Source organism: Sus scrofa, chromosome 6 (genome assembly GCF_000003025.6).
Source record: "Sus scrofa isolate TJ Tabasco breed Duroc chromosome 6, Sscrofa11.1, whole genome shotgun sequence".
In the NCBI taxonomy this organism is placed as follows: domain Eukaryota; kingdom Metazoa; phylum Chordata; class Mammalia; order Artiodactyla; family Suidae; genus Sus; species Sus scrofa.
In genome coordinates, this window is record NC_010448.4 from 125,948,207 (window position 1) to 125,963,288 (window position 15,082).

Genomic DNA, 15,082 nt, shown 5'->3' on the forward strand with positions numbered 1-15,082 from the left:
CATTCCTTAACCTCAGCAGTCTGCACTGAGTGTCAGAATTCAGTTAAATTATAGGACATTTAGTGTCTGCAGAGACTTAGGGAATTGGTTTTTGTGGAAAACCCACATATTTGGTGTCAGGAGTGTCTTGAGTAGAGGGACAGGTTTTCCATTAGCAACAAAGTAGAAATTTCTAATAATTAAGTTGGTTGAAGTTAAAATTAGAAATATGGGAGTTGCTGTCATGGCTCATCAATAGCAAACCTGACCAGGACCTATGAGGATGCGGATTGAATCCCTGCCTTGCTCAGTGGGTTGAGGATCCTATGTTGCCGTGAGCTGTGGTGTAGGTCTCAGACTTGGCTTGGATCTGGCATTGCTGTGGCTGTGGTGTAGGCCAGCAGCTACGGCTCTGATTTGACCCCAGCCTGGGAACTTCCACGTGCCCCAGGTGCAGCTCTAAAAAAAAGCAAAAATTTAATTAATTAATTAATTAATTAATTACATTAGAAATACATATGATAAATACAGTGTCTTCAGCTCTGAAATGTGATCATGATTCTAAAAGTAGGAAATAACAATGAGGTGATTATAATATCATAAAGGAGGTTAACAATATATTTATTGCTATTAATATAAAACATGGTAATGCATGCAATAATGTTAACATTTGATGCTGGACTCAACAAAAAAAATAAAATAACAGTAGTATCAGATATTGAAATAATTTACATATATCAAGTACTTTGTACATATGTATATGTGTATATATTAAATATATACATACTGTATATCTATATATGCACACAGTTTTAAAATTTACATTCATTAACTTACTAAATCTTTACCACAACCTTATAAAATAGATCACTTAAAAGTTACATAATATGCTCCATGTGACTCAAGAATAATTGTTGGAGCCAGAAATTGGGATTTGAACCCAAACACACTTTCCCTTTCTAAAGCCTCTACTCTCCAGTTACCTGTGGAAGCTCTAGGGATAAAATATGTTTGAATCTTTACCTTTATTTTACACAGATCTATAAAGCAGCTTTAAAGGACCTGAGATTAAATGTCTTCATTATTATTGCTGTTTTCAAATTCTTATGCTTCCTTTCTCATTCCTCTTCTCCTTGTTTCCCCCTTCATTCTACTATCTCCTTGTTTACATTTGTAACATTTAACATTATAAAATGGTGAAATTTTGTACAGTGCCTTAAGTTTCATTGCAGCAGTGTACTCCATAAATTTTCCTAGTAGATCTATAAATCTGAGAATCTGGAAGATTGTTTCAGTTATTGATTTGAATACATAAGCATGCTACCAAATTTGCTTATAATGAGTACGTAACCTGCACATTTCTATTAAGTCTGCTACTGTACTGTGCATTGGAAAAGCTTTCACTGTAGTTATTTAAGAAGTATTGCTTTGTTTCCATATCTAATCTAGATTTACATTGTAGAAGTGAAAAATAAATGCATAGAATAAGTTAGAAGAGCAGTCTGTGTTCTTATCTGGAGAGCGAACATGGTTCTAAATGGAGTGCCAGAGGTGTGGAAGAAATGGTTAGCTGTCCTTGTGGAATGCAGACTCCAGTGGTAGAGGTAAGAATGCCCAGAAAAGCATTTGGTAGTTAGGACAGCCTCATTTAAGTGAAGGTAGTAAAATTGAGGCAACTGCTAAAGAAAGAGCTGAAAGTTGCTGAAAACTTCTTGGAAAAGTTGAGATTTTGACAAGGTGGCCGTAAAGAAGATGACACTGCTGTTTGGGTGAAGAGCATAAGGAAGGAACTTCTTGTAGACAGGAGTTAGTCATGTATAAAATAGGTTAACTTTTTTGAAGCATGGGGGCAATGAGAGTTTAATGTGAATTAGAGGTTTGGATTATGGTGAGAGGTATCAAGGAATGTTTTGAGAAAGAAACCAAGGTTTTTTGTTTGCTTTTCATATTTGTCTTTTATAAACTAGACTGACCTTATTATCTAGCGGAAATCATATTTAAATAATATTGGAGTTATCTTCACACATTGGAAAGACTATCCACGTGGTAGGGGTTTAAATTTACTCTCATTCTTTCCAGACAGTTAAACTGACCAACGGGCAGAAATTACATGAAGGAACTTTAATCTTCGTTCATTATAGTTTAAAAACAACAAAAATGGCTTTACTGTCTATAAATACAATGGATACTTTGGAAATTAGTCATTGGAATTACTTACGTAAATACTGGATTTCTTTTTGGCAAAGATGTTATAAATTAAATTTCTGCCAACAATGGGAGGTTGTGCCATTAAAATCACTTCTCACTTGGGCATCTGACAGTTTGTGAAATGATTAGAAAAGAAAGAGGGATTAAGGCTTTCAGCTAGAAGGCTGTGCCAAATTCTAGATGTGTGGTATAGTGGGAATCAGTCTGAGGGGAATGACAGGAAATAGTGCCAGAAAATAATTGACAGGAATTGGGAATGGATTTAGGAGGTAAGTATTGGTAGAGTAATAGCTCCAAGGGGCATAGCATAGTCAATTAGGAGATGGTAGTGCCTTAATGGTAATGAGGAGCCATATGGTGGAACAAGTTTGAGCTGAGAGTCAATGGATGTGGGTTCTAGGTCTAGCTTACCCACCATTTTGAGGAGATGGGCAAGCTACTTCATTGAGGTTATGTACAAATTTGAACACTGGACTAGATAATCTCCATAGTGCCTTTTCCCTTAATTTAGTCAAATCAAGAGTAAATTACAGATGGAAATGAAGATTTATTTTATATCTTACTAACAAGTATTGTGTTTTGTTGTCCAGGTGAGTATTTTCTTGAGAACTTGATTACTAATGAAAAGATTTTTGTGTCGGGCAGAGTAGGAATTTAAAAATTTGAAGTTATCTTTGTTCATGAGATAAATTTATAGAGGGGAGAAAGAAGAAAATAGCCAGAGGAGTGTTGCCAGTAGGGAGATCTGACAATAGGGACTGCTTTATTATGGAAAACAGGCATACACTGTACTTTAAAGAGCATTTATTATGTATGCCACCAAGGTAGTTTACTTCTCTGACAGTCTTATGAAGATTGTTTGTCTAAAGAAGACTACCTGTCTAAAGAAGTGAGGCTCTGGAAAGGTTCTGCAGACAACCAACTGAATCATAGAATATTTGCTAGCCTTTCTGTGTTTATCTATTTTTATGTTTGTTTCTGTGGAGGTTTTTTTTTTTAATTATTATTGTCATTTTCAGTAATTACTTCTTTCAGTAAGAAACACACATATATTCACCTTAGTTTGAGTCCTCATATATGAGTATCTAGGAAAACCAGTGACTCTCATATGAGTATCTAGGAAAACCAGTGACCAGGTAGGTATTTCAAGAGTGGAGTTAGTGGAGTTCTACCCTTCTTGGCTTTGGACTCTTTCATTCATCAGCTGCAATATTTTATGTCTCACATGCTGATTAAAATAAAGGTTTTCTTTAAGGCATCTTAGAGTTTGTGAGGCACACCTCAACTGTTTCCTGCGGTATTTTAAAATGACGAAAATGAAAGGAAGAACTGAAGAAAATTTAGAAATTCATGGTACTCTGTAGTGGTTTGACTTGAAAAAAAATGTAAGTTTACAGGAAACATTTTTTTTTTTCCTGATCTGCAGTATTTTTCTAAGATTGCATGTATAACTTTGTTTAATGTTTATACAAGGAGTATGTTATTGACTTTGTGACTGTCATCAGGACCAGGTTGAACTCTGGCTAGTCACCCCTGACCTTCCCTATTTCAGAATAAGATATTGTTTCAAATTTTTAATTCTTTTCTTATTTTAGGCTTTGACAAAGTTCTTGAAATGCGTTAATTGGGATCTACCTCAGGAGGCCAAACAGGCATTGGAACTTCTGGGAAAATGGAAGCCAATGGATGTAGAGGATTCCTTGGAGCTATTATCATCCCATTACACCAATCCAACAGTGAGACGTTATGCAGTTGCCCGATTACGGCAGGCAGATGATGAGGTGCATTATTATTCATTACTCCTCTTCAGCTGGGTAATTTTAAATTAGAGCCTGATTATAGACTCTGTGTGTGTGTGAGAGAGAGAGAGAAAGAAATTTTTAGAAAGGAAGAGGATATACTATGTGTATTTTCAGAAGTAAAATTAAAATATTCCTCCAAGGACTCCTCTGTGAAATGAAAATTTACTTCTTGATCTGTTACGTGATAGGACAGTCTCTCCCAGGACATTTACCTGGCAGCAGAGCTTATATTGCTCTGTCTGGAAAAAGGAATTCTAATGAAAAATGGTTTAATGTAGTGTCAGCTTGGGAATAATTCAGATCCCCTCTATCAGTCAGTCTACAACAAGCCACATTTAATTGTAGCCTTGAAAAGCCCTTGGGTCCTTTAAAGCTTAGAGTTGCATGGTCATCTTATTTTCCTAACTCTTCTTTTAAACTTTAAGCTGCTGACAATTATGTGTATATGTGTAGATTTTTGGAAGGTGGTTTTAAATCCTCTAGAAAGACTACAAACTTTATTGTGGCTGTTTATATATATATAAGGTTAGCAGGGAAAGTAGAACACTGTTGACCCAAAGCATTGCTGGGTTTGGAATTTTAGTAAGTCCTAATAAGGTAGATGGATCTACTAATTTTTTACTTATTTATTTTTATGGGGAAATGTGTTCTCAAATTTAACCTAATATTTTATGCACCCTTTATCGCTTATGGGATACGAGATGACTCTTTTCAAGCCTTGATATACATAGGAGTGTGTTACCCCGTAGAAAAACTGTTACAAGAGATCTTTTTTAAAAAAATTTTATTTTGAATTCCTAGTGGTATTTGAATTTCAAGAAGCAATATTCAGCATTTATTGAGATTGATAGTTGTATACATATTTAATTATGCTAAAATTTAAACACTAAAGGAAACAGTATAGTGAAAGCTTACCTGTAATGTACCTGTCTTCAGCGCTTGCCAACTCAGTCTGTTTTGTTTCATCTCTAACATCAGTTATTCTCTCCTCTCCGTTCCCTACCCTCTACTAGATTATTTTGAGGAAAATCTCAGATAGTGTATTTTTGGGGGATAGGATTTTTTACCTTCCTATCAAATAGCAATTCTTAGCATTGTGATTCAGCATATTATCTTCTCCATCTTTGTTTTACTGTATCACAAGTAAAAACAATGTATTATAATATTTATTTAAAATAATGAAATATTTTAGAAATTTCACTTAAGTTATTAAGTCTCTATGTTTGACATGAGTCAGAGTTTAGATAAAGGCCTCTGGGCTGTAGTCAAGACAGCTTCTGTCATTGCGGGTTCAGAATTTAAATAGAAAATTGTAAATCATGATATTTGATTGTGTAATTTTAATTCCCTCACAAGTTTAGAGGCCAAGCATTTGATTGTCTTTGGAGTTATTATTACTCATGCAAGTATTGAACTATTTCTCTACCATTTTGTAATTTTTGTTATGAGATAAAGGATAAACAGAAATAGTGCATGCATCCTAAAAAGCAAATCCTTTTTTATGGTTTTTTTTTTTTTTTTTTCTGAGGTTTTAGAGATAAAGCATAAATAATGTTGTGGTCATTATCTCTTGATTTTCCCTTTCTCTGAACTTACTTTAGTAATGAATTGTATACACTTAAGCTTAAGAAAAAAGTACTTTTAATTCAGTTGCACTGATTCTTTAGATATATATTAAAATTTGAATTTTGTCTTTTCTCTGACCCTGTGTACCCATATATCTTTGGGAACATATATTAGTCTCACCTCAGTTTCCTATTCAAAAAAAAAAAAAAAAAAACAGTAATAATAGCTGCAAATATCACTTCATAATTATGAAGGAAAAATTATGTGGAGCAAAATTTTGAAGACTATATTCATATAGATATGCAGAAAGATTGTAAATTTATGTTTCATACTAAAATCATTCATGTTTTCTAATTGGTTTATTTATTTATTTTTTTCATTTTTTTTTTTTTAAGGCTGCAGCCAAGGCATATGGAAGTTCCCAAGCTAGGGGTTGAATTGGAGATGTAGCTGCCAGCCTATGCCACAGTCACAGCAATGCAGGATCTGAGCAGGTCTGCGACTTATTCCACAGCTCACAGCAATGCCAGATCCCCAACCCATTGAGCAGGGCCAGGGATTGGATACTAGTTGGGTTTGTTACTGCTGAGCCACAGCAGGAACTTTCCTAATCAGTTTAAATTGTCTCCTTGGAGTTCCCCTCGTGGCACAGTGGTTAACGAATCTGACTAGGGATCATGTGGTTGCGGGTTCAATCCCTGGCCTTGCTCATTGGGTTAAGGATCTGGCGTTGCCATGAGCTGTGGTGTAGGTTGAAGATGCGGCTCGGAGCCTTTGTTGCTGTAGCTCTGGCTTAGGCTGATGGCCACAACTCCGATTGGACCCCTAGCCTGGGAACCTCCATATGCCATGGGTGCGGCCCTAGGAAAAAAAAAGTCTCCTCGTGTTTGCTTTATCTGTGGAGTATAATATTTATGATATTATAAACTTCAACTGTTTTTTGGTATTGTAACAGATAATATAGTATATAATAATATATTGTGTAATCATATAATCATAGCATGAAAAGATACATCAAAGACTACTTTGTCTAAATATCCACATCTTGGACAGTTGGAGAACTTGAATGAGAAATACTGTATTTTAATATTTGGACAGGTTGTCTAATTTTTTTCAATATACCTTAGTCCCACTAGTACCCATGCCTCTCTATATATATTACTTCATCATCCTAGAGGAGTGTTCACCCTGTTCATCCTTCAGGCTGCAGCACAGTCCTCACCATCTCTGGGAAACCTCTTTTAACCATTCCAGGAAGCAAATGGCATTTTTGTCTGTTTCTTTCCTGCTCCCACATCATTTACCATATTATCACCATCTTTTTTTTTTTTTTTGCTATGATTTTTAATTGTAAAAGAAACAGTGATATAGAAAGTAATACTCATTTAATATCTCTACTCCTCCAACCATTTTTTATCCCCAGAAAGGTAGCCACTCATACATCTTTTAATATATTCTATGCAAATTGCAAGCATATATATGCATGTATGTGTATATACAGCTCTTTAAAAATTAATATAAATAGGACTATCCTATACTTATTGTTAAAAACTTGCCTTATACACTCAACAGCATAATCTTGGACATTTTCTTATCATCATCACATATATTTGGTATTTATTAAGTCTGGAAACATAGGCAAATTAATATCAAGGCAAATGATGTCAAAGGCACATTCAGTCTGTAGAAAAACACTGCTTTTAGACTTTATGGACATCAATAGATCTACCTTATTCTTTTTAAACAATAACGTAATTTTTTACTAAAAGTTTAGAATTTATTTAACCAGTCAACCTCTTTTGGTAGGCAGTTGTGTTATTTCTAATCTTTTGCCATAAATGTATTTTGGTGAACAGAAATGTGTATATATTTTTCCGTATTCTTGAGTCAGTAGCTTACATTGGAATTATAAAGACAAATACTATATGCCTTTTATATTTTGCTGATAATCCTTATGAATCCTCCATTTTTGTGCTTGTATAATACTTTTAAAAAATTGCAGTTGCTTCATAACTTTAAACGCGATTAGATAAATCCCCTTTCTTCTTTTTTAATACTTTATAATTTTTGTACGTTTATTCTTTCTAAGGATTTTAGAATAATTTTGTCATTTTCTTAAATCTCTACCAGAATCTTGAGTGTAATTACATTAAATTTATATATTAGGGAAAAATTAACATCTTTATGATGCTAAATCTTTTTTTCTGGAGATATGTGACTTTTTTGTTCAGGTCACAATTTTATAAGATTTTTTTCACATTTGAAAAAATTCTGTTTATTCTGTGACAGTTAATTACTGTTATAAATTACCTCACCCCTATTATCTCTTATTTCTGTTTATAAGTATAATGGAAAACTATGGTTTTTGTTTTATTTATTCTAGTTACTTTAGCGATTACTCTTACTAGTTCTGCGAGATGTTAGGTGGGTCCCTATAATCTGTAGGTATAGCAGTATGCTACCTGAAAAACATTGGTATATAATATATACTATATATGAAACGTATGCTGAATATATATCAGCCATATATTTATAAAATAAATGTTAATATATACTATATTGGTATATAATATATACCAATTATATACATTGGTGTATAATATATACTATATATGAATGTATGCTGAATATATATCAGCCATATATTTGTAAAATAAATCTTAGTATCTTCCTGAATTTGATTTGTTTAATGTTGTGTTTAGGATATTTGGGGGATGGAGGGATGGGGGTGGGGGGAGAAGGGGGCTCTGTGTGCAGCGGTTTAATGTAAGATCTTTGTTCCCAGATCAGGGATTGAATCCTGGCCGCAGCCTTGAAAGCACCGAGTCCTAACCAGTGGACCACCAGGGAACTCCTGTTCTGGAATTTTTAAAACTGTATTTCTTATTGCCATGTGGCACAAAAGGGGAGAGAGTCCCTGTTAGAATTTGAGGAAGAAGTGCTATTTGAGGTAGATATTGAAGGAACTGTAGGATTTTCAGTTTGGACATGAGTTTACATTTCAAGTGGACAGAACAAGGAGAATGAAAAGTACAGGAAAAGTAGAAAATATTTCTCTTTTAATATAATATTTTGCTTTAACAGAAGTATGGCATAAATGTAACTGTCTGAGAAGCAAGGTCAGAATCCTTTTCTTTCTAACTATAAATGCCTATATGAAGAGTTACTCTTAATTCAATAAGAAATAGGAATGATTTTGACATGGAATGTTGCATTTGTACTCTGAAGCATTAGAATTAACTTGTTCTTGAGAAAAAGGATGATCACTATCTATATAGTAGCTCATAGCTATTGGGAAATTTTTACTGTATTGCCTGAGATAGAAATCTGATTGTTTGTTTTGTTCTACTTGTATGCTTATGTCCTTCATGCTTGGAGGAATTTTATGTTTTTTTCAAGATGTATCTGTATAATGAATAAACAGACTTGCAAAAGTTATAATTTTGTAATTTTCACACAAATGAAGGAAAGTGTAGTTTGAACACAGAATACCAGATGACCAACACAGTCAGATGGTGATGAGTGACTTAAAAAGACAAGTTTTCTTCTAAATTTCCCCTTCCTGGGAAATTTAATAACAGTGCAGCCTTTTTGATTTCATGCTGTAATAAGTCTTCTATAATTGGGAAAACACCCAGGTGACACATTCAGCAGCATTTCCCAAGCATTCCTGGTAATGAAGACTAGCAGTGAAACTGAATTACTTATACTTCCTAAGAAGGAGACTTGATTAATCAATTTTCTGTTATGTAATTTTTTTCCTTAGAATAAACATGTAAGCATACCTATATCATTAGATGCCATAAATCTCAAAATAATAGAAAATCAAATGTTTATTGATCCAATTAAAACTTTGTTTTTAGAAACAGAACACTATAGAAGCCTTTATAGTTGATTTCCCTGTCCACTGATACTATCATATTTAAGTAAGAATTATAAAAAACAAAAGGAGTTCCCGTCATGGCTCAGTGGTTAACTAACCAGACTAGCATCTGTGAGGATGCAGGTTCAATCCCTGGCCTTGCTCAGTGGGTTAAGGAGCCAACGTTGCCATGAGCTGTGGTGTAGGTGCAGACGCAGCTCAGATCCCATGTGGCTGTGGTGTAGGCCAGTGGCTACAGCCCCAATTGGACCCCTAGCCTGGGAACCTCCATATGCCTCAAGCGCAGCCCTAAAAAAGACAAAAAGACCAAAAAAAAAAAAAAAGCCAGTTAATCTTTTAGTTTTTTTATGAAAAAAATCATTTTTAGTGGTAAAATCATGTGTGTTGCTTTTTGTCAGTATTTGGGCAGTTATAAAAAAATGTTGACTATGTCAGTATAAGGAAAAAATTATGAAAAGAATATTTTTTGGTATTAAGTAAAGGAAAATAGGTTGTCCTTAAGGAGTTTATAATAAAGCAGAAATGACAAAGAGTAGATAAGTATATAATTAGAAATGCTATAATTGTTACAAATATGAAAGGAAAAAGTGGTCCATGAAATATTTGCTAGGGATTTAACCTTGTTTCTGGTCTTAAAAAGGTGACTAAAATTGAACCAATAGTCACAAAGTCTCAAAATTATCTAATTATGAGTGTTGAGGGCTCGAGTGGCAATTGGGACTGGAAGAAAACAGGTGCCTTAATTTTTAACAGCAAAATTTTTGGAGTTTTCTTAATAGTCATTGGGGATGGCTAAGAACTACATTTATAGAGTAAAACAGGAAATGTTTCCATTCTAAACATTAAACCTAAAGAGTCTAAAAACCTAAAGAGTAAAACATTAAGGTAAAACTCAAAAAAAGTAAACTGTACTTTGTTGAGACTTTTTAGTATGAATTATCTCATTGATTGTTGGTATGAGAAATTTAGGTTTAGGAATTTGTTTTCTTCAAGCCATTACTGGTAATTAGCAAGAAATTAAACATATCATTTAATCAAGAATGTTAAAATACCTGTTTTATTGTAATTTCTATTTAAGAAACAATTCAAATTCTCTAAAGCTTTAGCTTTGGTTGGGGGAGTGTGGAGGAGAATGCTGTATTTTTAAAAATGCCAGTCAGAAAAGATTATGAAACAGAAGCTCTTTTGAAAACTTGAAAATTTAGAGTTTCTTATGTAATCTTAGACCTAAAATGCCATTATATATGATCTATTGCTAAATAAAGGGTCCTTGATTAATTTTTTAGTTTTATATGAACCATCTCAGTCTTTTTTTCTGTTTTTTGTCTTGTTTGGGGGATACCACTTTAAATTTAAATAAGACATTTACTAATCACTTACTCTGCCAGAGACTATTTTGTAACTTTCTTCCATTAATTGATTAAATCATCACAACTCAGTCTCTTAAAGTTTATGTGATTGACCATTTTAAAGATGAAGACCCAAGGAGGTACCAAGAGTTTAAGAAACTGTAGTTCCCGTCATAGCTCAGCGGAAACGAATTGGACTAGCATCCATGAGGATGCAGGTTCGATCCCTGGCCTCACTCAGTGGGTTAAGGATCTGGCATTGCTGTGAGCTATGGTGTAGGTTGCAGACATGCCTCAGATACACAGTATTGCTGTGGCTGTGGCATAAGCCAGCAGCTGTAGCTCCAATTTGACCCCTAGCCTGGGAACTTCCATATGCTGTGGATGTGGCCCTAAAAAGAAAGAAACTTAGTGAACTGCCCAAAGTAACATGGCTGATAAGTGGTAGATAAAAGTAAATTGTTAGCTTTATATTTGGGAATAATTAGACATTACTTGCTGTAGTCATATTGCATTTTTTTCTAATGTTAGCTTATTTTTTGTTTATTTTCCAGGATTTGTTGATGTACCTATTACAGCTCGTCCAAGCTCTCAAATATGAAAATTTTGATGACATAAAGAATGGATTAGAACCTACCAAGAAGGAAAGTCAGGGTTCAGTGTCAGAGAGTGTGTCAAATTCTGGAATAGGTTCTGCAGAAATAGATAGGTATGGAAATTTAAGGTGGACTAATTTTCAAATCTGATGGTTTTCCACCTTTTCAGTCTTTTCTTTTTCTCCAGATGTACCAAACCCTAGTTGGTACTAAGTTTGAAGTTTCACCAATGAATGTGGCATATGCACTCTCAGAACACAAACTAGTATATTGCAGGGCAGTGTTTTGCAGCTATAGAGTCAGAATACCTTAGCTAAAATCTTCCTTCTGCCACTTACTAGCTGTGTAAATTTGTGTAAGTTAAATATTCTCTGTGTGGCCCCAGTTTCTTAGCTCAAAAATTGGGGAAATAGCAAGAGTAACTGATCTTTAAGGGTTGTTGAAAGAGTAAATAAATGAGTTAATACACATACGCATTTAGAAAAGTGACACGTGGTACTTGGTAAGTGTTAGTGTTATTAATTCATGCAAAAATAAAATAAAGGACAAGCCATGTTAGTGGACTCAAATATTTTATTAAAGATATATATTTTTATTGACTGGCTTTTGCTTCTATAGTAGTTAAAACAACATGTTAGCTGAATGTTAGCTTTCAACAGTAATAACAATTAAGAATGCCCCCTTCTGTAGCAGATACCAGGAGATGGTCCACACACATTAAACTTGTTGTAGGAATCCTTTGAGGCAGTTATTCATATCCCTAATATAGATATGAAGGATTTAAGGAGAAGTTAGTAAATTGCCCTAAGTCTTTTATCTTGCAAATTAGGTAGACTTGACTCCAAAGCCCATCTTCTTTCTACTTTGCCATTTTGCTTTTCACGAAATCTTAAAATTCGAGATGAATGGTAACCTTTGGGTGAGAAATCTGAGGCTTAGTGATATAAAATTGTTTTGCGGAGTCATGAGATTTGTTAATTACAGAATGAGGTCTAGAATTCAGATTATCTGAATTAGGGCAGTTTTAATTATCACAAGATTATATTTCAGAATTTTTTTTTTTTTCTTGCTTTTTAGGGTCACACCCATGGCATAAAGAAGCTTCCAGGCTAGGGGTTGAATTGGAGATGCAGCTGCTGGCCTATGCCACAGCCACAGCAATGCGTATCCAAGCCATGTCTATACCCTATACCACAGCTCATGGCAATGCTGGATCCTTAACCCACTAAGCAAGTCCAGGGATCGAACCCAAATCCACATGGATACTAGTCAGGTTCATAACCCACTGAGACATGACGAGAACTCCCTGAAATTTTCCTGATGATAATGCTGTTTTTAGCTTCTGTTTTTTATTTGGAGGAGAACTGAGACATAGGAAAAAACATTTTTTTCCTTAAGGCTGCTTTATGTTTTTCTATTTTTTATGAGAAGAGACCCTTACATTTTCTTACACTGTGCTTTGGAGGCCTTTAGTCTCTAGTCATGATTTTTTTTTTTTTTTTTTTGCTATTTCTTGGGCTGCTCCCGTGGCATATGGAGGTTCCCAGGCTAGGGGTCGAATCGGAGTTGTAGCCACCGGCCTATGCCAGAGCTACAGCAACTCTGGATCCAAGCCGCGTCTGCAACCTACACCACAGCTCACGGCAACGCCGGATCGTCAATCCACTGAGCAAGGGCGGGGACTGACCCGCAACCTCATGGTTTCTAGTCAGATTCGTTAACCACTGCACCACTACGGGAACTCCTAGTCATGCTTATTTACCTTCATCCTTACTTTTGCCACCTAGATTTTTTTATTGGCGGTCTATTTAAGATTTTATGACAGAATGTAAACTATAACCCAGTATTTCTGAAATTATGGTCTTCCAGTCACTAATTTGTATTTTTTTTTTTTTTGGTTTGTTTGTTTATTTATTTATTTTAAAGTAGGAGTTGTCTTGTGGCCAAATAAGTTTGGAAAATACTGGCTTAAAGTAAAATGTGCTTTTAAAATATATGCATAGTATTTATCAGAAACTTTAATGCATGCAAAGTTGAATATATATCTCAAAGAGGCTATTACCCATATTCTTTGACTACATAGCCTTTTTTTCTGTAACATAATGTGACTCTCTAGTGCTACACAGAACATACTCTAGGAAGTGATGCTTTAACCACACACATTTCAGATGAAGTGTGCTAAAAAATAAAAACTGTGTATCTTCTCTTATGGAAAGAATATTTTAATATCAGTGATACCTCCTGTTATTTTTTTCAGCTCCCAAATTATAACCAGCCCTCTTCCTCCAGTGTCTTCCCCTCCTCCTGCATCTAAAACAAAAGAAAGTTCAGATGGTGAAAGTCTGGAAGTGAGTATAAAGCTTTTCAAATTTTCTATAGGAGAGATTCTACCAGATAAACATTTTATGTTGGTCTTAAAACCATTGATTTTGATTAATAAACTAAATATTACAACTTTATTAAATAACTTGGTTTTGTGATACATGTTTATAACTTTTCCTCGTAGTAAAAAGTGCCATCTTCAATTCAAGGCATTTTATTGGATCTAATGGATTTACATGCAGTGTGAAAATAACTGGGCTTAAATATTTTATTAAGGAAACTCAGAATATTTATTGTTAACATTTATGAGTGCTACTGTTATTGTTGGCATCTGTGATTACATTGTAGAAATTTATGACTTTGATATGGATATAATACAATAAGCAGCTGTTTTTAGCTGAATTAAATCCTTTTAGCTAAGCAGACTAATTTTTGAGGTAAAACAGGTCTATTTGGCTAGTGCTACTCTGAAAAGTGCATTTAGGAGTGCATTTGCAGAAACTGATCTAGAATATATTGTTGATTTTTCTAAGTCTTCTAATTTGAAAAGAATTTTTCATACCAGTAATGTTGAAAATAAATAATACATGCTTGATATTAGAAAGTTCAATTGATTTCTTAAATGTATATATTATTGCTTTTAGTCAAATTTTAGGAGCTACCTATTGATAACTGAATGACTTTTTGTTTTCACTATTAACTGTTAAAGCTTGCATATCCTACCTCTTGATAGAATAAAAAATATTGAAAAAAATTTTAAATTACGGGTTCATGGAATCCTTAGGGGATTCCTTTAAGGAACCCGTTCAGCTCCAGTTTAATTGTTTTGCCCTTTCAAAGCTAAGGAATTACTTATTGGTTCACTAATCAATTCATTCACACATATTTTTGATCTCTTAATATGTACCAGAAACTGTTCTAGGTGATGGGGATGATGTAGCAGAGAATAAAACAGTCACAATCTTTATCTTCATGGAATACTTTCTAGTGTTTGGGCTGATGATAGTAATATTTATATATAGTAGAAGAGATAATAGTATCTGCTTTCTATGGAGAAAAATAAATTGAAGAAGAGTGATAGAGAATATCGGAATGGGGTCAGGTGGTCGCAATATTGGTAAGATTGATCAGGAAAGGTCTCCCTGGAAAAGCACCGTCTTTTATAGAGATGAAGCAGGTGAGATAGCAACCATGTGGTGATCTGGGGGAAGAACACTCTAGGCAGAGGGGACAAGTATAGAGGCGCTATGACCAGAACTTTGGTGTCTGAGACCTGCATGCCTGGCTCTGGGGAGTGAGCAGAAGGCAGCGTGGTGGACGACTCAAAGAAAGAGCAGGAGATATGTCACACAGGGTCTGTAGGCCAAGTCAAACAAA

General features: G+C 34.5%; 1 protein-coding gene across 2 annotated transcripts in view; it reads left to right on the forward strand.

Moving 5' to 3' along the window:
• PIK3C3 (phosphatidylinositol 3-kinase catalytic subunit type 3) overlaps positions 1–15,082 on the forward strand; it is a 148,156-nt gene that overhangs the window by 57,609 nt on the left and 75,465 nt on the right. For both annotated transcript variants that reach the window (XM_021093598.1, NM_001012956.2), the window contains 3 exon segments: positions 3,783–3,968; positions 11,342–11,496; positions 13,641–13,731. In XM_021093598.1, coding sequence (XP_020949257.1) covers positions 3,783–3,968; positions 11,342–11,496; positions 13,641–13,731 — 432 coding nt within the window.